Raw genomic sequence first — 22,364 nt, 5'->3', positions numbered from 1 at the left:
AACAGCCAGTGAAAATAGGGAATCTGACAAATTGTTATCTTTTCACCACTTCCTGATTAAACAGCACATTAAAAGACAATGGAAAGTGAATATCTAGAGGGATATCAGGCCATATTTCAAGGTAAAATAACATTTTATAACCCATTACAGACCATATTGTCACGGCAGCCATTTCCTCTGACATCACACTCGGGGTGGGGAGCTCAAATGTTGCACTGCTGTGTTTTATGTTGCACGTACTAGCCCATAAACATGTGGGATCGGACTAAAATTGTTATGATTTCAGCGCTTTCTAAATTGATCCGCAACTGAGGACATTTAACAGTAAAAATCTGGAGGGACATCGGGTAATTTTTCCAAGATAAAACAACATATTTGCTGAATTGGCTTCTGTAAGACATCAGCTAACGTTAGCATTAAACCACATCTTAACTAACATTAATGTTCAAGTGCTACATGATACAATAGGTGTGATCAAACGGTAATGTCAGCTAGGATGTGAATGAATGCTAACATTAGCTAATTTGTTATCAAATAGCCTATGTCGTTTTACCATGATATATGGCCAAGTTCCCTCCAGGTTTTCACTATTCATCATCTTTTCAGTTTATGTCATTCATATGATTTTAAACCTCGAACACAGCAGCACAACATTTTCCCAGTTTAAGCTTCCAATCCTGAGCGGGAAGTCAGAGGAAAATGGCCGTCATATGAATGTGGTCCATTGGGGTTTCAGCAGAAATCTTCGAGATGGATATATCAAAACCACATTAGCTGAATCCAAAACCATCTGCATGTTTTGATACCGCGTTTTTTATTTTTATTTGGACAAACTTTCCTTTTTTTCCAGCCTCAAACTATCTGTAGCATTTATTTTAAGCATGATACAGTCTCCCACAATTTGTGTAGAAATACACATAATACATAGTAAAATACATCTTATTACACATTCATACAGTCATTGCAATAGCGTGTCCAAGGACTCACTGTTTTATTAGGTAGTACATAATGTATATATACTGTAACAAACAGCACATGGACACAGGCAGAAAAACACAGGGTATATTTAGCTTTACATACATGTCACCAGCTAAAATAACATACAACACTTGGCAAACTGGGATGGGTTGGGTGGCGTGGGTCTTCCCTGCATACTGGGAGGAGTGGGTGAGTCTGCGATGTGTGGGTGGGGGGGAGTATGTTGGTATGTTGTTCTGTCCTCTTTTTCATTATGTACACACTGCTGCACAGCCAGCCACGACCTTTTCTTACACCTCCTCAAACAATCTAAACAAGATAAGAGACATACAAAGAGCGTTAGACGGATTTATTATACAGCGGATACACAGTCATACACATGTAGACACAAACAGATAAACTTAAACTCACCATAAAACATAAGACCTGGACTTCTGCTGGTCCTTTAAATGCACTGGTGGAAAGATAATTAAAGCAAGAAGAGGGTTAAACGGGGTCATGAGGTGGTAATAATCACCTCAGCCAGGAATGTTCTTGGAAAAAGTGTGTGTGGATTCGTCCAGATTGAATGTGTGTGAGATCCTCAGCGTATTTTCCATCGAGGATTATTTGGCTCAGTTTTTGCCCTCTTAGCCCATTCTCCCTTCTTCTCACAGCGCTCGCCTCGGCCTGTTGACTCATGGTAATGTGAAGAGTTTGGCTGTGTGTCAGATCATCTGGAGTAATTTTTAGAAGCTGTGGAGTGCCGCGCTGACATCACCTCTACCCCCACCCCACCCAAAGGCGCTCCCTGCCTAATCCCTAGTTTTCCCCCTTGAGGGGCCCTCCCATGTATGGCTGTGCCTTGCGGGACCGCATCCTGAAACCCAGCACAGACTCACAAGCATGATCACGTCATGTATAGGTCGAACTTTACACTTCGCAAGAAAAACGCTTTAGTAATCTGATCACAAGTGGACAGCTGTAAATACAGGTGTGAATGCATCCAAACACATCGAGGATGCATTAAGACCTGATCACTCGAGCCACAGTGGGGGGTGGTCAGGCAGGCATGCGACACCATTTGCAGTATAGTGTGAACACACGTGTCCCTGACCGCACTGAAGGTTACCTTTGTAGTGAGCATGTAGCACAACAACTGCATCCCGTTCATGTTTTATAATGTCAAACATGGAAGACAAGGAAACTGAGGCCCCACACTCAAGCTTAAGTACCAAAATGACACCGAAGTCTCCCTTTAAGTGTCAACCTGAGGGCAGTGTAAAATGTTTCCTGTTTAGCAGAGACCATTTTGCTCCGGGTGTAAACTATAATTGATGTCAACTTGATAATAACGCAGTGCAGTAATAGTGTGAGTCTACACACTTCAAAGTTTTAGTCTGGTGATAGTCTGTATTTTTTCTATTGTCCACAAATCCCATGAAAAGACTGATACCAACAATGAATTAACTGAATGACGATTACTTGATTATCAAAATATTTGGCAATTTATTTCCTTTTGATTGATTAAGCGATTAAAAGCCTCACCTTGCTATCAACTACTACTTCACTACTTCACCGTTTGTTGGCTAAAAATGTACAGTGCCTAGCTGTCGTAGGTAATTACCTGTTTTTATATAAATGTGGAAGTATAAATTGCTGACACATCTTTAAAGATTTATAGCTTCAGTAGCAATAAAGGGAATTTATGAGAATCCATACACTTCAGCCCCCTGGTCCTTCTTAAAAGGTAGTTAAATCAGGCCAACCCTGATGGTCCATGGAAACAGCAATGGGGATTTCCCCTTTTCAAGTTCGGGATTTAAAAAATAATCCACTTATTCTTGATGGAGAAACCTGATCACTTGCTTTTCACCCACTTTATAATATCTGCATATAAATATGGTGATGGCAGGGTAGACAAGTAAATTATGACCAAATTGCATGCACAATGTAGTCATAGACTAATCACACTACAAGCAGCACATATAGATGAGCCATTTAACTAATTGCCTTCACTTAATCAATGAGCATCTTAAGTAGTTCAGCTGAAACAGATTCTAGTCCTGTACATGCCAAAGAGGAGTAAGCTGACAGGGGAAAAGAAGAGATGAGGTATTTGAGGATGCCATCTAAAAAATGCTAAATAACATAATTGCTCCCTTGCTCACATGTTCTGAATGTACAGCCAGCATGGATAGTGCTAGTGTTTCACAGTACCATAAAAAGAACCAATGTAATGACCTTTACAGTAAGATAAAACCCATATCATTCGCTCTTTACGTCCTTCAATGATCCTGTGCATCCCCTTGCCAACATGTTCAGCCATCTGTTAAAGCTTTCTCTGCTGCTCAAATGTCTTTTTTTCCAAGCTTTTCCCTTTGTCCCTTCTTTTTGTCTTTTTCCATCTTGCCGCCCTCTCAACACTTCACGCTTCTCCTACCAGCCATTGAAATGACACTGTGATGTGCGCAAAGCCTCCTGACACTCCTTGAAAGGCTACACCACTCAAGCATTTGAAAAGCTTTAATGGAAGTGCCTATACCAAAACCTGAATGTGGCTGCCTAATAGTAAGGGTATAAATAGAGATGTTAAAGCTGTAAAAACATGAAATTAGGTATTTCCACTTCACTGACATTAATCTTTGCCACATTACCACATCCAAAAGCAGGGCCTGCAGCGTACAAGATGTACAGAGGAGGAGGGAGCAGAGGCAGGGTTGACAAGAGGGGAGGACAAATGAGTTGTTATTGGTTTCAATTTGATGCTTTGGGTTTAAGAACACTGTAATTCACGGCTGGTCAGCAGGCATGGGAGAGTTATCAGTCTGTATAACCAAATCTGAAGATAACTGTCGTTTAGGTGGGACACAGTAACGACAGGTTTCCCACACCTTCTTAAACATCACATTTAAAGACTTTTTGAAGACTTTCCAGGCCCAATTCCCTCATATTTAAGGGCCCAACATGGCATATGATGAGACACAGATCAGAGGTGATTACTGTGAATTGTTATAATGAGAACTAGCAGGCTTTCTACTGTATTATTGTTATCAAAAATATATACATTTCAAATTTATTTCATGTCATCATGTTCGACCAAAAAAAAAAAACCCCTTCCATTTTCACTCTTTTAAAGGGGCTCCGTGTAACCTTTGTGCTGTGCTGTTGCTCTGTAAGTGGAGCGGAGAGAGGCATGCATACAGTCACATCCCTTTGGACTGGTGTGGAAAATATGACCTGAGAAATCCACAGTCCAGCAGCATTAAACAACTTAACAAATTGTCCACAGGCTTGCATAGGCAATTGAGAGAGACGGGGAAGGTCTCATCTTTCAAATCAACTTACAATCTGCCCACATACTGTATGGCCAATCAAAAAGTGGTTAATGCATGTAAATTGTTAGATAGAGCCCCTCAAGGGTCACTGTAACTGATAATAATAATGATTATTCTGTAATACCATATAAACGTTAAACCATGATGGTCTGAGATGATTATCGTGCCTTGAAAATCTCATACCGCTGCAACCCCAAAGAGAGAGGCTTGAATGTGTGAACACTTCTTGATTGTGCTGTGCTACAGTGATAGCAGAAAGCTGCAGGTGACATGCAGACAGCTTAATGTGGACTAATAAGAAAATATCAAAATACTAAATATCAAGAGAACAACCAGAACATTTTAACAACCGATGTCTATCTATGTCTATTTTCAAACTTTTAACTATTGCCTTTAACTCACAAGCTTTCAAGGATTTGGGTACCCAGAATGTGCAGTGCTAGTGTTAGCAGTGGTAGTATCATGTAATGAGAGGAAAATATATTGATGAAATGTGTGCCTACAAGTGACACGTTTGGTTTCTTCATACTTGCACAGGAATGAATATGTTGGTCTGTTTCCTACCTGTGGAGGTTTGGTTGTTGGTTTACTTGCCCTTCTCCTTGCTCCCCTCTGGAACAATAATCTCTGTTTGGAGAGGAATATAAAGTATTTCAAATGAATTCTGGTAAAACATTTGTAGTCATGGAAACTAGAATCATCAAATTGGACCATTAGCAGGTTAAAATAAATTTCCAACCTTTCAAAGGAAAAGTTTAACATGAGTTTCATGAGAAGATCAATGCAATTTTGATGTCTTATATCAGCATACGGTCAGCAGTGGTTAGCTTAGCATAAAGACTGGAAACAGCACCTCTAGCTCAATAATTACCAGGCATCTTGTTTAACACATAAACTCTAATAAGTATCAAAACTGGCCACAATGTTGGTCATTACATTTTGGTTTGTGTACAGATTAAACAACTAAGATACCATTTGTCAATCAGTGATTTTTAGATGTGTTGGTAGGCAGATTTATTTTCTTAACTTTTGAGTTTCCAGTCTTTATGCTAAGCTAAGCTTCATTTTAGTGAATAGGCATGAGCATTGATCTTCTCATCCAACTCTCGGCAAAAAAGCATATTTCCTAAAATGATGAAAAATTCCCTTTAAAGTGATTTGGTAACTTCAATAGATTTGGACTGCATTGGCTGAAAACGTTATCCTTCGTTTGTCTGTGGATACGTACGTTTGACCTCCAGCTTGCAGGAGACGGTGGCCTCTCCTTGGGCGTTCTTGGCTCTACAGGTGTACACGCCGCCATCAAAGCTGCAGGGCTTACGGATCTCCAGGGAGCAAATGCCTTGATTAGAGATCTGACGAAACTTGGGGTCGTCGCCGATGACCATCTGATTTTTCAACCACTCGATCTTAGGCTGAGAGGAGGAGATGAAAAATATTAATAAACTCGTTTATCTATCAACAGCATACCTCAAAGATACCTTCACTGTGTTGTTATAGTGTCCAGTGCCACAACCTTAACCTCAATCTCTGAGCTCATGGTGATGTCAACTGTGATGATTTCTATAACATCAGCAGTGATCAAGGGTCTTTCAGTACTTCCTGTACTGCATTAGCAATCCAAATTAAACGCTTCCTCCCTTTCCTGAAGTAGAACACATTGCTAGAGATTCCAGTTTTACACCTTCATCACAATGACCGTGTCAATCAGAAATGCTTGTTTTTTTGCATGTGTTTTTGGACAAACTGAAATTTGAGTAGAAAAAGATTTCAGTCTGTTGACAGCTCATCTTTCAGTGTGTTCAGACAGTCTGTACTGAGTGTGACAGTTGGGTAACTCAAGTACCTAAGGTATGTGCTGCTCTGGGTTTTAGTGACACTCTCCATGCATGGATTTTCTCATAGTTCAACTTTGTGCAAGGTGACTCTGGTTATTGGGTTTCACCTCAGCTGATGCCTTTTAGAACGGTTTGTTTGGAGCCTTCCTCACTGATGTGTGAAACAGATTTAGTCATGTGTTGCTGCTTACGACAAGTTTTCAAAATAGACCTGACGTGTGAGTTTAAGAAGGCAAAGGCCAAATATTTTGTGAGTATGTAGATCATTTTCTGATGAGGTCAATGCATTTTATTAGTTCAAAGAGGTGGCTCTGATATTGCAGAATAATTTTTGCAGTTTGACATTTTACAAAAGTACAAGGATGTAGAAGGGCGGGGCCTAACATGTAGAGGGATTTGATTTGAAAGTTTAACCTTTTTGGTCGAGCTTAGTTTAACTGTTAAACTGGCGATGGACACGTTTTTTGCTTTAACGTTTCATCATGAAGTAAATGTTGTACAATGTAATGTCTATAGAATAATGGCACAATCTGCTTTTAGATTGGTTCCTATGGGGGGGGGGGGGGGGGGAAGCAGGGAGCAGGGACACTCTGCTGCAGATGTTAACAATATTGCCAGGGTCTCTCTGTGACCGTCTCAGCCAGTCTGGATGCACATTGTTTTTCAATAATTTAGTATTTGACTTCACATCTATTTGCATGGAAAGCGATAATCCACTTGTAAGACTGTTTGGATGGTTTTATGAGACATTTTCTGTCAAACAACCTTTTGGAAAGGTAGGCCTTTAGGTGATAGTATAAGTATACAGTATAAAGATGCTCAATTGTGGTTTGCAAAGTCAGTCCTGCTGGATAAATGGATCGTGCTCATGAGGTTTAATGAATTTATTATTTTTTAAGTAATTAAAAGAATAGTACCCATTTTCAGATGCTGATGCTGATTGCATACTGATGTATATCGATATGTTTTATTAACTTATGTTCTCATTTCTTAAGTAAACTAAACTTAACTACAGCTGGATCAGATACAGAAAAGGCCTTTAGTGCAGGCTACCTACTAACTCTGGCTCGCTCATGAATCTTTATTCTGTCCAATGTAAAAAAAATGTAAAAAAAATGCTGTGCTTGTGTGATCACACATCAGCTGTTTGATTTTAGGGAGGTTTATATGGGTGTGAATAAAGAGACCAAAATATTATGAAACACAAGTGTGCTGAGCTGTCACTCTGATCTGAGCAGATGGGCCGTTGTCAGCACGAGACACACTCATTCCTGGCACCAAGCTTGCAGTACGCTGCTGAAATCACCACACCCTCTACCACGCCTTTCCTCCCGCTGGGGCACATGGTGAGTCACCAACATACCAAGCCGGCATAGTTGAGAAGGTTACTTCTACTACTTCTGTTCCCTGCGCCAGTACAGCAATAGAGTCCTAGAGTCACATTTAACTGACAGAGATCAAGACAATGTAAATCCATCCACTCATCTCTCGTCATTTTATTTTCCTTTCTCTCTATCCTGTCCTATCATCATTTCTTTCTTTGGGCATTCGTGTGTGTGCATGTCAGTCACACTGATAACAGTCTCGACGGGTGGCAAAAATAGTACCTTCTGAGATACAGCAACATCACTTAGCCATGACAGGCTATACTTCCCATGACTGTCTCTTCGTTGTCTTCCCTGCTTATCTCTCCTCTCCCCCTCTTAGCTCCCCATGTAGTTTCTGCCTCTTAATACAACAGCTCTGTATCAGACAGCAGGACAACTTATCACACTACATGCCATTCTGCTGGACCTCCTCAGCAGCTCTCAATGGGCTCCTGACTTTGAGCCAGAGAAGAGAAAGTGGCTCAATAAACACATGTTATAACACACTTACAACCTAATAGTGACATTGAGGGTTTCCCTGTGACAGCAGGTTCATAATTATGGGGTCAAACACGGGTTAAGTAAAGGATCAGAGTATGTGGGCCTCCTGTGTGAAGGAGGTATTCCATTCCCCTCTTTCCTTGGTTCCCAACAGATAATCAGCGGATACGTTTCCCCCCAGCTGCTACGATTGCTTGCTCTGATTGCAGAACTCAAGACTACTGGTCCACAGGGACAGGTTCGCAAGACTAATTTAGACACAGTCTGTCCACGTTTATAGATCCTAATTTCAAGGCGTACATCAGCAACTGGATCCTTATTCTCCAACACAGGCATCCACTCGGACCTCTGTGATGAGCCAGGGCTTCACTGCATCTAAGCCATAAACATAGTCAACTCGCCGCTCTGGGATGCCACATTAAAAAAAAAATCACACCGGGGTTTCTGGAGCTTCTCAGCTGTCCCTGAAACATTAATATCTACTGGTATCAGTTCTTTTTTTGGCTCACGTTGTCAGATTCATGCTTTTCAGGGACGATCAGGTATGCTGAGTGCAGTCTGAGCTAGGGGTGTCAATTTTGACACCCATGTAATGGTTAGTATTCAGTTATTTTTTTCATAAAAAAAGCAAAATGATGTGAAATTCAAGAAGCACAGAGTCTCAGGGGATATGTACATCAGAGTTAGCTGCCACAGTGTGTTTGGCATTATCATGGAAAGTCAGCTTCTCAGTGAGGTTGTCTGCAGCACACACTCTCTGTCACCACTACTGAAGTGACAGGTAAGCTAGTCCTGATGTAGCTTTCGTTTGTGAGAGCTACCCAGGAGTCGGTAGTCAGAGCTAGCTTGTCTGCCCTTGGCTACCTTGACTTTTAGCTCATCCTTCTTCTCCTCACAGTGTTTTTAATGCGTTATGTCACAGTAGCTCTCGATGTCATAATGTACTCAGGCTCAAGCTAACATGCTAGCTCTTTGAATCCCTCGCCTTTGACCATACTGACCACACTCTCAATGATTTGGCCTCAGAACATCTAGATTACACTTTCTCCCGATGGCAAGAATTTGTTCTTAATGTAGAACCGTAAGATTAAGTAAGTAAAGAAGAATGGCATCACACAATTTTCATTTTATTTTGTTCTCTTTCTGGAGGAAGTGTTCCCTGACCGAACTTCGTTTAGCACACTTTTTAATTATCTTAGACTGCTGGCTAGAGAAGCCATAAACAGAGTTTGTGTCTGTGTATGCATTAACCGATGGACCAACATATGTAACCGCACAAAAATATTCTTGGTGGTAAACCATTAACATCCTCAGTCTGAGCCTACATCAGTTCCTATCACAGATAGCAAAATTGTTGTGGCCCAGATCTTGCCCACACGAGACATGTTCATCTGGTCCAGCTGGGCCACAGTTCATTTCTATTCTGGAGGGCTGGATCTGGACCCAAATTCTGGGTTATACAGGTCAGTCTTGTCTGACATGTGACCATGGTATGGCCTACTTGTGGCTCGGATCTGGCAAACAGGAGTGGACCGCCCAAGTGCCATCATTCCACACAGTGTATGGGCTGGATGGGCATGTATGGTACAATTTTGCTATCTGGGATTTGAATTGTCTCAACTAAACTGGCATGTGCAAACTGTCCAGCCACTACTGTTCTTGGCGAGAGAAGTCAAGGACAGCTAGGACAAATGATCAACTGCGTTTCCAGCATGGCCTGCCACCTAAGCCGTCTGCGTCAGCCAGACAACTGTAAAGATATGTTTAACCAGAGCAGAGGCCGCCAAGAACAGTGAGAGACATACTGAAACTTCACATAGACATACCAGTGTAAGCCCTGCCCCAGTTCTACAGTGGATCTTTATAGCAGTGACATTAATATCTAATTTGAACCAGTAAACTACAGACTCAACTTATTTATCCAGGCTCCCCAGTAGAATAATAAATGTTGTATCAGCAAAACAGAATTCCGCTTTATACAATAAGAAAAATAAATGTTTCCCAAGTGAGAATATGCAACAAACCATCTATCACAGATTAAAATTCCAGCAGCTGGCATTAGCTATCGGGCATCAAGACAAGAAGGAGTGATAAGATATGTTATAGGAGTGTCTCTCTGACCTTAGGGCATCCACGAACAGAGCACAGCAGCTTGGTGGTGTATCCCACGGTGGCAGCCCGGTCACTGAGAGGGGTGGTGAACTTGGGTGCCTCACTGAAGTCGTGCTCCTGGTACTCAGGCGGCTTGTAGACAATACCTGTGAACACGTGGAACGAGGTTGAGATCACACCAGTGACTACATCTTGGTATTGTCCGTGAAATCACAATACCTGTTTGTGATTATAAAGGTATAGTAATTGTTACTGACAGCGAGAAAAAGTATTGACTGTGAAGCAGCTGCAGCCATGTGACACAGATGGAAGAGAAGTTAAAACACAAGAGGCTGTAGGCTTAGCCGAAAAGTGGCCAGTAATGATAATTGCTAAACTAATGTAATGAATAAGGAAGATCTTTCCTCTCTCGTTTTCTTTCCTCGCTCCAATTCTGTTTATCACTTTGACATTGCCATATCTGACCAATTATCTGTCTACCTGCAGCTCTCACCTAATCAGTCCTCGGATGTTTCTTTTCGAGGAGGTAGGATTTCTCAACCCACCACTTCCACATCACCACCCTGTCCCTCAGGATAAACTGAGAGGTTTCACCTTTCATCTGCTGGATTCACTCCACCAACACCAGCATCTAGACTGAGGGGGATTTCTATCTTAAGTGCCATCCAAACATAATGCCCAAAGTTAATCTTTACACAGGCTGACAAGTCAGACACATGGACTGTGAGGCTTGCAGGGTCGGGTTATGCTTGATCATCAGAACTAGTTCGACCGATGTGATGTCCGACCACAACAAATATCAAATGTTAGTTGTTCCAACAAAGCCGACCTTCATAGAGAAGCAGGAGATGCGATAGTCATTTAAATACATGGATAACGGCGCACAAACCACCGGATTTAGCGCACTGACCTACAGAACCAAATGACATTCATTACAGGGACATGGACAGAAAAACACACACACCGCACACAAGCACAGGAAGAGCAACACTTGCTCTGCCAGCTGTCTTAACGTTGTCAGAGCCTCCTGAAATGTATTGCAATAGTAGCTGAGCATGGGCCAAGAGAGCTGCCCTCTTTTGATTGAAGCTATGCCAAGACCATTTCCACTCCTCAAGTCTTTAAACACAGACACACTCTCACAGACTAACTGTAGCTCATTAAACTATAAGTACCCACTTGTGTTGCAGCCCTGCCACTCAACTCTTTATTATTTCAACAAATGGACCCTAGAAGAATTAAGAATTTAGGAATGAATCAAGGAGGTCACCTGTCTTCTGGATGGTGGCCACCTGCTTGGTGACAGCACAGGACTCGCTCGTGCCCACTCGGTTCTGAGCGAACACTCTGAAGCTGTACGAGTTGCCCATGATGAGGTCAGAGACGGTGGCTGTTAGCCTGTGGTAGTTCTCCAGCACCGTGAACCAGTCCTGCAGGCGGAGACACAGCAGACAGTCAGTTTAGGAAAGATAGAAAACCATAGCATCTCATGTCGTCATTAGACTAGTTATTACCAGTGACATTCGTTAGCCTGACATCTTCAGGTGAGGCAGGTGTGATCTGCTTCTATCCAATCTGTTCTTCTGATCCTCTCTCTATGGTCTTTCACTTTCTCTTTGCACCTTGTACCCTGCTCCTTCTTTTTTTTGATTCATCACTCCCACATTTCCTCTCTCTTTATGTCCATCCCCTCCATATGAGTTCATAATGACTATGATGCCTGTTATCGGCTAATTCTCTCTTCTCATTACACCACCATGTACAAAAGAAAGACAGAGAGAGATGAAGTGCGACACAATATGTATGTCCTCGCCTACAAATGTCCTGGAGTGTATTATCGGTTCTGGTAGCTGTTTTGTTTATTAGTCTGAGTGCTCCCTGGCAGCAGTACCCTCTTACATATATGCCACATCCCTTTAGGACAACTTTAAAAAGACCTACTAGCATTATGATTGTAATCGATGTGGGAAAGAGAGAATCTAATTTGATAAGACCATTTTATTTTTATTGTAATAAGGATAAAAGGGCTGATGTTTAAATACTGCATATACCAAACTGCAAACACATAAACTGTGTTTAGTTCACGTGTAATTGTTGCCAGTATTGTGTAACAGGTAAATCAGCTCGACAGAGTGACTCTTAACACAACTGGTTAACAAATACAGAATAAATATCGCCAAAGCTGACGTGTCTCCTCAAAAAATGTCACTACTTGGTCAAGATGTACTGCTAAGTTTAGACCAATACATTTCTGATGCAGGCAGAGTTTATTCAGAGTGAACAAGTTGAAAAGAGGCTCAGTTATCTTCTCCTTCCTCCCTCTCTGTGATTTTCCCTCCTTTAGGTGTTTTTCTGTTTCTTTCCCTCACCTGTCCTTTTCCCGCCGCACTCCACCTGTACCTGATCCCCTCGTTAGTGTGTCTGTATATAATCTTTGTTCTCTCTCATGTCTTTGTCAGTTCGTTCCGTGTTCGTTCGTGTGTCCCCGTGATGCCACCCTGTGTTTCCCACCCGCGTCATCTCTGTGGTATGTTTCTGTTTTTGTTTTGTTTTTTCTGGATTCCTTGTTTTTTTTGTGTTTCATTCAGCTTTGTTTAAATAAAGCTCGCCTTTTGTTCCCCATCCTACCTCCCGTGTGTTGTCTGCATTTTGGTCCTCACCTTGTTTGCCAAATTACAACATGTACTTTCCCACTGAAGATAAAAGCCAGATATTATTGGGTGTTAGTGGGTTTTTGGTCGAGTGTGAAAGAGGCTTAAGTATATGATAGGAATATTAACATAGTTACAACAGGGAAAATATGACAGGGTTGATTATGCATGATATGTGAATGGGAGAAATCAGACACTGAATTATAAATCAAAACTACGCCACAGTTATCTGCAGCCGGATTCCCGTTAACTCCTTTTGATCCGGCTTATGTCAACAGATTCAAACGATCTGACAATGCGATTTGCTCAGTGTGTTTGAATGTGAACATCTGCCATACCCCGGTCTTCATGTCAGCCTTCTGGACGGTGTATCCAGTGATCTCTGTGTTGCCATTATCCTTAGGAACAATCCATTCCAGAGCAGCGTTGAAGCCCCAGGCGTCCACCAACTTCACACCAGCAGGAGGGCCTGGCAGCTCTGAGGAGACACATTTCTGCATTTATAAAGGATTAAAATCATAACTGGTGTGTTCCTCAAAGTATGAAAGGTGTCTGCTCTGAACCAAGTTAGATCAAAAGTGCCATTAAACAGTTTAACAGCCGCAGCTGACAGCAGGGTCAAACACTGTGGGGTCAAAGGGCATCATTGTTAGAGGTGTGATATATGTTGGCCAGTGCTTTGAATTTCTTTCAGAGCAAGTCTCACAACCAACAAGTCAGCTGCACGAACAGCTGAGCAGATTCATCACAGAGGTTTGAAATAAGTCAACGTTTACACGTCGGACGCACGCACATGTTCACGTATGTTTGAATGTAAACATACAGTCGGTGAGTGCGACTCACCCACGATTTGAAGGGTGATGGTGGCTTTGTCTTCAAAGCTGTCCACTTTAACAGCCATCTCGTAAACACCGGAGTCCTCCCTCTGAGCAGTGCGGATAAATAAGATGCTGTCCTTGTCACTGTTCCTGATGTTGACCCTCTTTGTATCCAATGGCTGGCCATCCTTAAGCCAGGACACCACAGGTTTGGGCTTTCCCTGACGAGTTACAAGGTAAAGTGTTATGTCTGCCATCTGGATATGGTATTCATGGATTATGCAGATGGTGTGTGTAGGTGCTGGCTTACAAGAAAGGGGATAACCAGGTTGATCTGCTCTCCAACCTGCTTGACAAAGCAGGTTCTGAGGGTACGGGGCATGCGGATCTTCGGACGATCTGAAAAGACAAGTCAGGCTTGTTTATTTCCTGCCCCATCTATCATCTGTTTTTTCTATCTTGATTGCTAACTGATCTGTTGGTAAATTTGATATGAGTGACATCACCTCGACGACTACCTCAATAAATCATCCACTTGAGAACAGTAGCTAGCATCACCATCTACCAGTGTACAAATTTGTGTCTCTGAAGTGGGGTCATGATGTACCCTTAAAATGGAAGGTCAACAAGACCTAAATAGAGCAGCCATTGCTAGGCAAAGCTGACGAGAAGATGGCTAAAGGAGCTAAAAATAGTTTCACTGTCCACCAATCCAATCACAAAAAAACATATATTTTGATAGTTTTGATTGTAGTCTTTTATAAAATGTGTGTTTAAAGTATGATTCAGAGCTGCAATGACTAGTTGATTGATCAACAGAAAATTAATCTGCAGTCATTATAATAAACTATTATATATTATTTTATATCATTAATACATTATTTATAGTTTTAGTCATTTTTTAAGCAAAAGTTATTCAAAGCAAAATACTGACTTTTTAAAATGTGACAATTTGCTGCTTTTCTTTGCCATATAAATAATAGTTTGAATATCTTTTAGTTTTGGACAACTTTTTCAATCATTTTGATCATTTAATAGACCAAACAATAAATCAAAATAATCTTTAGTTGCAGCCCTAGTTTGTTTGTAAGATTACACACTATTAGCACTGACACTTTTCAATTTGTTACACTTACATAAAGACAGAACACAACAATAGATATCACGTGCAAAAATCTAGAATACGTTAATCTCTTATTTGACTATTTGCTCTTTCCGCGACAAATTGAGATAAATAAATTGATTCCAGTTTTATCAACAATAGTTTCACGATACAATATTTGAAATAATAAATCTATGTCCCCGTCTTATTGATGATTATGAGAAGTCACATCACAAATCTAGCCATAGAGAAGTCCTGTGTGTGAGAGGAAAAACACAGTATCTGGGTAGAGGGGGTCAAAAGAGGCAAACCCTGCATCCAGCAGCTCTTAAAATAGCTTAGACACTTGGATGAACCCCAACAAGTGTTCCCTCGTGTCATGCACAAAGAAAAAGCATGAGGATGTCATCACTTTCAACTGATCCGACTGGTCAAACATCCCATCTTGAAGCACTCAAGTACAACAGACTGGAAACTGTAGACAGGCAAATCAAGTGCATTAACTGTGTGAGTGCTCTAGCTGCGATAAAATAATGTAGATTAAATTGCACTGTGGCTCGGACTTCGTGACTGGTTTCTTTCAGGCCGGGTGCTAAGTATCAGGAACAGCATCCCTTGCATGTTTCTGCATAAGCAGCAAATGTCTGAAAAGCTCTCAGGGCTTACAGGATACATGAAACAGCTAAGCTGTGGCTCTCCATCACCTCACTTCACCCCTCTCCTCCACTTAAATTTCCTCTTATCTCACTCCTGTCCATCTTTTGGTAGCTGTCGCACCTTCTCTTCTTCCCCTGTTTGCTCCTCATCTAACCTGGTTTCCTGCCCAGTGCGTCTCATCCTCCTCTCCCTAACATTTGTCACCACAGCGCTGCTGAACAGGCTGGGATCCGGCTCCTGGTAGCATCATTCCCCATGAGGATCAGCTCTGCCTCCAGATTTGGCTTCAACAGTAATCCGTGCTAATCAGCACACTTCCCAGCAATGCCCAAAAGTGTTGCCGGCATCCAGCTGCCAACATGTCCTCCTGCAAACAATCTATAATCTGTCTTTGTCTCTGGATAAAGTGTCTTTGTGGGGGGCTTTCAGCATATGTAGGACAGCGGGTCTTTAGCAGATGCTCGTACATGTCGATGGGTGTCTGGTCAGAACAGCGTGACTGACACACAGCTGATTTTAACCCCAACAAGCCACCCAGGATCCATCAATTAGGCTCATGTTTCACTCTCCTCAGTTGACCAGCAGGTCTGGTTGCATAACTGCATTTCTCTACTAAAGTTTCCTGTTTGTTTGAACACCGACCAGGAAATAGCCTCAGAGCCAGTAAGCTGTCCCTCTGAAAGTGGATAACTAGGGCATGTCAGCTCAGGTCTACACGACCCATCAATGTGACACATTGTGTGTGAGGGCTGATGGAAATTCACGGCTCCAGAAACGACTTTAACGTCCATTTAGACAAACAGAGGAGGTTTAACGTGTCACTTTAGTACATGGATTTGTTTTTTGGGGCATTTTCGCCCCTATTGCAGACAGCAGTAGAGAGATGACAGGTGATGGTGGTCTATATGTATTCTGAAGCTACTTGCTGCACTTCCTCAACAGAAACTTCACCCTAAAAGTAAAAAATACATTTACTTGTAGTGCTATTTATTTATAAGATTGTTTTGGTTAGTTTCGGAGGTATATCTTGTAGAGATGTCTTCTCTTTAATATAATAAAACTACAGTAATGGCACTCGCCTTATGGTGCTCAAATGCAAAAAATATATATTTAAAAAACCCAACAATAATGTCTCTTTCCAGTAACCAGTAAATAAACTGGCAGTTTATTGTTGGAACATTTCTTATCACATTAAAAGGCAATCTCAAAATGAATGGTTTGTTTTCTGAAATTAAAACGATTTTTGTTTTACAGAAACATGTTTGTAGTTATCAAAAAAATAACTGTTTTGGTGTCAGCACTGAAGCTCAGATGCAATGCTCTGCTGTACTTAGGCACACCGTGCATTGAGTTACATGCTAATTTAAGTATGCCCAAAATTATGGCGCTAATAATATGCTAATGTTTAGCAGCTTTAATGTTTATGACCTGATGAAAGTGCTAGATTACAATTGACTTTTAAATTAATCCTGAGGGGAACATGAATGTGGGCTAAACTTTATGGCCAGTAGTAAAAATTCAACTGCTTAAAAAATGTAAACACTAAATAATTGTCATATTATCAAGAGTTTATTTATTTTAGTGTTATTCAGTGATACCTGTGCCAGACAACAGGACAGCATGACAGCCACTGTCATAAATTTAAGTGAGCAAGTGACAGTGACAAGGTTGAAGTCAGTGAAAAATATAGCCGTCAGGTGGCTCATTAGTCAAACATTTTCCTTTGCCTCAGAGTCAGTCTTCCATTGAATCATCCTGAGGACTGATGCAGCAGTAGACTATATGGTGCAGCGGTTCAATAGATCCTGAATAATATGAGAGGAAAGACTTCCTCCTTATCTTTGGTCAAGTTTTCTTTAATGCCCTAATTTTTTCTTATTATCTTTTATTGTTAATGTCTTTGAAGGACTCTTATAAGTCCTATAAGTGCTTCCTAAATAAACTTCAAACTTTATGTGTTATTCTTGTTAGCTTCGAATCTCTTTTACTACTTTTGGATGCTACAAGCAAAACACAAGATGTCCATAGACAGTTGTTTTTCATTTAAGAAAATAAAAAGTACAAGTAGAAAATTTGTGAGCGCCTTAACCGTCTTATTTTCTCATCTGTCAACCCTGCAGTAATGACCGAATGCTGTGTGTGTGTGTACAAGTGAAAGCAAGATTTACAACTGATGAAAGGCCTTGTCAGCACCCGTGGGATTTATGTGCCTACATCTGTGCAGTCCATCCGAGGCCAAGGCAGTTAATACCACCTCTACATCGCGGGCTGCAACATGAGTATTTTAAGGATAGGTCATAAGTTACAATGATCAGAGCTCCTGATAAAGAGGTTGCATACAGACATTTTAAAAGCTGTCTTTACACCAGCGAAAACTCAAACGGCAACTGCAGCTCTTGTAGAGAAATATTGCTTGTATTTTGCAGGTACTTTTGAAGGAAAATCTAATTATATTTTTGGACATTTTGCTGATTTTTGGTCACAGTTACACTCATGTACAGTCCCACAGATCACTCAAGGCATTCCTGTTGCTTCTTCAGTTGTTTCTCCAAGTTAAAATCTCATACTGCAGAGCTGCAAAGGTTTGAGCCGTGTGGAATTCCCATTTAATTTGACAATTGTAAGTGGGCTGTTTGAGAAATGACATCGGCTGCTACTCACCAACAACCTCACGGATCGGCACCGGCTGAGCAAGTGCGCCCGGCTCACTGCGGCCACCAGGGTTTACAGCCACCACGCGCGCATGCAGCAGGTCACCGGCTGTCAGATTCTTGATGCAGTAGTGGTTAGCCAGGGTCAGCTCCTCGTTAGCTACAACCCAGTCTGATGCTGCAGGAATAAAAAGTATTAATGGGCTGCAACTTATTATTTTAAATACCCAAATTTTCTTGAACTTTTTCCATTTTAAAAAGGGTAAATATTTTTAGTGGACACGTTAAGTGGTTTATCGCCTGTCGACACAAGTTTACAAACAACCTGCCCATAAGGAGTAAACTTTGGCCGTCATGAGGTAATCTCAGAAGGCACGCTGTCATCTGAGCAAACGAGCGAAGCTAAAAGTGGTGTCAGGAGATACAGTGACAGCCGGTGAAACGCCGCCTGCCGTATACGGCCTGGACCAAGCTATGAGTCTATCTGCCCTCTGACACTCTGGGGACAGGTGCAGCCTCCCACACACATACATACAGCCACTCACTTCCATCCTTGCAGTACTCGACGGTGTATCCGTTCAGGCCGGAGTCTCCGATGGTCTCTGGGGTCTTCCATTTGATGGTGAGGCTACATTCGTTCACATCCTCCACCGATACTTCCAGAGGAGCGCTGGTCGGGACTAAAGGAGGTCAAACAGTGCATATTAATCCAGTGTTGAAGTGGACAGGAATGAGCTGAAAATACAACACAAGTTGATCTAATATTCAATTACTCAGCTATTTGTTTCAGGTTTAATAATGAGGGATTTGCCTTCAAACATGTAAACATTCTGCATATCCATTTCCCTAAAGGAGAGCAACCATTAGTTGATTTACAGAAAATTAATCTGCAACTATTTTGATAATCTAATAATGATTTTAGCTATTTTGAAAGCAGAGATGACAAATATTTGCTTTCAGCTTCTAAAAAGTGAGGAGTTTATGCCCTTTCTTTGTCATGCATGACAGTAAACTGAATAACTTTGGGGTTTAGAGGACACAAATTTGTCCCTGTCATAACATCTGTCATCAAAGCAATCTGACAGCAGGGTGTAAAGTTGGCGTTACCTGCAGGAGGTGGGGGCGTGGGGGCCTTTGGCGGCTCCTCTACTACGGCAGCTTCTGCGTCAAACAAGCAGGAGGTTAATGTCGTTTTTAGAAACAAACAGCAGCAATGAGGAAAATGGTGAGAATAATCATCCAGAGCATCTTTTCAGTGTTGTGACATTTCAACCTGTCACTGTGGATTTTCACTGGAAAAGACATCAGGAGGTTTAAAGTTTTGTTAAGAAGCAACTCGTCCTCACAGCTGGAGAAAAGCATGATGGATAGCACTTGTTGCGGTTGAGTAGTAATGTTGTTGTGTGATGGTTTATGTTTACCATCCGCAGGAGCGTCTGCAGCGGGAGCATCTGCAGCAGGAGCATCTGCAGCAGGAGCATCTGCAGGGGGAGCAGCGGCACCGTCTTCAGCAGTGGGTGCAGCCGCTAGCGTTAAAATGCAATTAGGATAGCCAATTAGTGACATACATTATGACACTGAACATGCTGGGAATCAATCAGTTTCAAGCTGATTTGATTAAGACACACTCCACTGAAGCAAGCAGCAGGACAGAGCAGCGGGGACGAAGCTTTATGTATTCACAGTGACAAGAACGGATGATTTCATGACCCAAAAACTGACTCCTGAACACGTTTCAGAGACACTGAAGACATTTGTACACAGTCGAACGCCAGTACCACAGAGAGCAACCTCACGGGTTGGTTAAAACTTACACATGATGAAGTTTACAGACAGAAAATAAACACAACAGATCATGAGCAAGAAACATACGCACCATGTGTAGTGCACAGTGGGACACAAACACACACATCATGCATTACAGCTTGTGTGTGTGGACCACCTGTGATGTGTGTGTTTACCCTCAGCTGGAGGCGTAGAATCAGCTCCTTCCCCTGCGGCTGTGGCATCAGCTGAAGTTAGGGGTTACATGTTGAGGTTAGCAGGCAAAAACAATACTAGTCACTCCACTACTCCCACCAATGATGTTCCTTCCAACCAAGGTCAGGACAAGATTTGACCAGTACCTGGTTGGCGACGTAGATATCAATGGTGGCGGTTTCAGCATCTTAACCATTGTGTAAGTCCCATGCATTTTGTGCTGCTACTCATTCCACTACTTCTTAAAGGATCTGAAAGTCTTGTGAAGTTTCATAGTCCACAAAACATTTCCTGAGCTTCACAGCAAAACAGTGTTGCACCATGCTTCTAAAAAAGGAAAAAACGATCAAATGGCTCTGTATGGTTCGTCAGGCGTAATCCAGATTTCAAGAAGCCCCAAGATTTATTTGAAAGGACATTGTTTACACCGTTTATAAAGCTGAAATCTTCACTGTAGCTAAGGTTAAGATTAAAGCGTCAGCGTGCATCCCATCTGAAGTGGGTGCACGAGGGTGTAAATAATGTCTTTTCAAATTAATTTGGGATCTTTGGGTTTCAAGAAATTTGGAATATGCCAACAAGTTGTATAGAGCCATTTTATTCTCATTTTGTTTATGGACTATGAAACTTAATCTGCTTTTCCTTCAGCACGAGGCTGAGTATTTAATGACAGAATCTTTATTCTTTGGGGTGAATTTATCCTTTAAATGAACTCTTTCTGCAGAATGCAGGGACTTCAACAATGGCCAATGTGATATAAACATGCTGAAAGGTTTTGTACTGAAGTTAGAAATACCAGTATCATAAAGGTAAAGGTAAATAAAAGGCACTTCACTCATGTAGCTGTTCCTTATCAGATTTTAAAAAAGTAGACTCAACTACTCCAGTCCATAACCTCACTATTACGCTAATCTTGCACTGGACTTTGAGATGCAAGACATAAGACATAATATTAATGTCTGCACAGTTTTAGCTCCACCATTAATAACAGCTACATGTTGAGTAACGATTTCAACAAGCAAGTTGAGCTTTAAGAGTGATGGGGGTTACAGTTGCTGCAGCAGCCCATGTTTCAGGAGTTGATGACTGTCATCAGCAAGCAAAGGACTGGAGATTTGTTTTGGGAAAATGAGTCGACTTCTGTTTGTACAATGCGGTCACCTGTTTTATCAGTTTCCAGTAGAAATGAGTAGGGTGAGTTAGTATTGTAGTAAAACATAATCTTAGAGGCATGGTCTCGCAAGACAACTCATTATATTACTACTGATCAGGTACATTCAAAGAAAGAAGAGGAAGATTAAACCTATTTTTAACAATCTTTCATCTCTCAAAGTGTACACCTGCACTGTGGCCAGTGTATTAGGTACACCTAGCTAAAAATAACACACTCTAATACAACAGTCCTGCTATAAGTGCTACCTCATGAAGGTTACAAAGTCCAGTTGAAACTGTTTTTAGGCAGTGCACAGTGATGAAATGTAACTAAGTACATTTACTCAAGTAAAGTACAATTTTGATATATTTGTACTTTACTTGAGTGTTTCCATTTTCTACTACTTTATACTTCTACCCCACTACATTTTGGAGGCACTTATTGTACTTTTTTTACTCCACTACATTTATTTGATAACTTCAGTTACTAGTTACTTTGCAGATTACATGCTTCACTTGAACAGCAGCAAGTTTAAAATAACCAAATAAATTGAATTTTTTTCTAATAAACTGGCAACTATAATCTGTAGTCTCAACTTCTAGTCACTTATAAAAGCAGCAGTTAAACGTTGGACTGTTAAAATTAGCTTTAACCGTTACTTAGCTGAGATTAGTAGAGTTAGCTTAGCATTCATCCTGATCTCCAGCGGTATTTTCGCGGTTGTTGTGGTGCCTTCAGGTACCTGGAGCGCTTCCTTCAGCAGCTGGAGCTTCCTCAGCTGGGGCTGCGGATGCTGCCTCTGCGGGGGCAGCCTCGGCTGGAGCGGGTTCCGCAGGTGGAGCCTCTGCGGGAGGAGCGGGTTCAGGCTCCGGGGCGGGCTCAGGTGCCTTCTCGGCAGCCTTCTTGGCTGGGGACTTCTTGATGGGGGCAGGTTTGCCTGGCATCTTGCTGACAGACGGCCAGTACTGTGGATGAAGCGGCCAGGAGGGGTCTTAGGTAATATATATAGTGTGAGGGTCGGTTGGCATGTGGACAACTCCACCCATTTCCTCACTTTAATACCCCCTCCCATTGATATAAGCCCCATCCCCACTCCTTCAGTCACATCTTCATCTCTGCTAGGACCTGTGATGTAAGCACGAGGGAAAATCCCGTTTTAACCCCTATTATTCACATATACAAGCAGTTAACCCTACATGTAATCAATGCCAAATAACATTTTGCCATGCCAAAAAGCCC

The 22,364-nt window shown here is 41.7% G+C and overlaps 1 protein-coding gene across 8 annotated transcripts; it reads right to left on the bottom strand.

The window, feature by feature from the left end:
- Positions 1-857: 857 nt before the first annotated feature.
- mybpha (myosin binding protein Ha) lies at positions 858-22,141 on the bottom strand. 8 transcript variants are annotated; one of them, XM_084367411.1, is made up of 15 exons: positions 21,868-22,141; positions 19,954-20,004; positions 19,414-19,518; positions 19,100-19,150; positions 18,538-18,672; positions 18,003-18,170; positions 13,893-13,981; positions 13,608-13,803; positions 13,103-13,242; positions 11,384-11,543; positions 10,123-10,259; positions 5,524-5,710; positions 4,860-4,922; positions 1,390-1,432; positions 858-1,287 (listed from the first exon to the last, which is right to left on the bottom strand). In XM_084367411.1, the coding sequence occupies exons 1-13, from the start codon at positions 22,067-22,069 to the stop codon at positions 4,882-4,884; spliced, it is 1,662 nt and encodes a 553-aa protein (XP_084223537.1). In that variant the 5' UTR covers positions 22,070-22,141; the 3' UTR covers positions 858-1,287; positions 1,390-1,432; positions 4,860-4,881. The 8 variants fall into 8 exon arrangements, with proteins under 8 accessions (XP_084223537.1, XP_084223536.1, XP_084223539.1 ...); XM_084367410.1 differs by having other exon boundaries at positions 19,100-19,153; positions 21,868-22,140; XM_084367413.1 differs by lacking the exon at positions 19,954-20,004 and having other exon boundaries at positions 21,868-22,140.
- Positions 22,142-22,364: the final 223 nt, after the last annotated feature.

Source organism: Pagrus pagrus, assembly GCF_965226575.1.
Source record: "Pagrus pagrus genome assembly, chromosome: 11".
Lineage (NCBI taxonomy): Eukaryota > Metazoa > Chordata > Actinopteri > Spariformes > Sparidae > Pagrus > Pagrus pagrus.
Note: the sequence above shows the minus strand (reverse complement) of the source record. Positions and strands in the feature narration are given on the sequence as shown.

Coding starts and splice junctions, on each gene's coding strand:
- mybpha (XM_084367410.1), bottom strand. CDS start 22,069: ATGCCAGGCAAACCTGCCCCCATCAAGAAGTCCCCAGCCAAGAAGGCT. Junction 20,005..21,867: donor TGCTGAAGGAAGCGCTCCAG/GTACCTGAAGGC, acceptor CCCTAACTTCAG/CTGATGCCACAGCCGCAGGG. Junction 13,982..18,002: donor GCCGATCCGTGAGGTTGTTG/GTGAGTAGCAGC, acceptor TTGTCTTTTCAG/ATCGTCCGAAGATCCGCATG.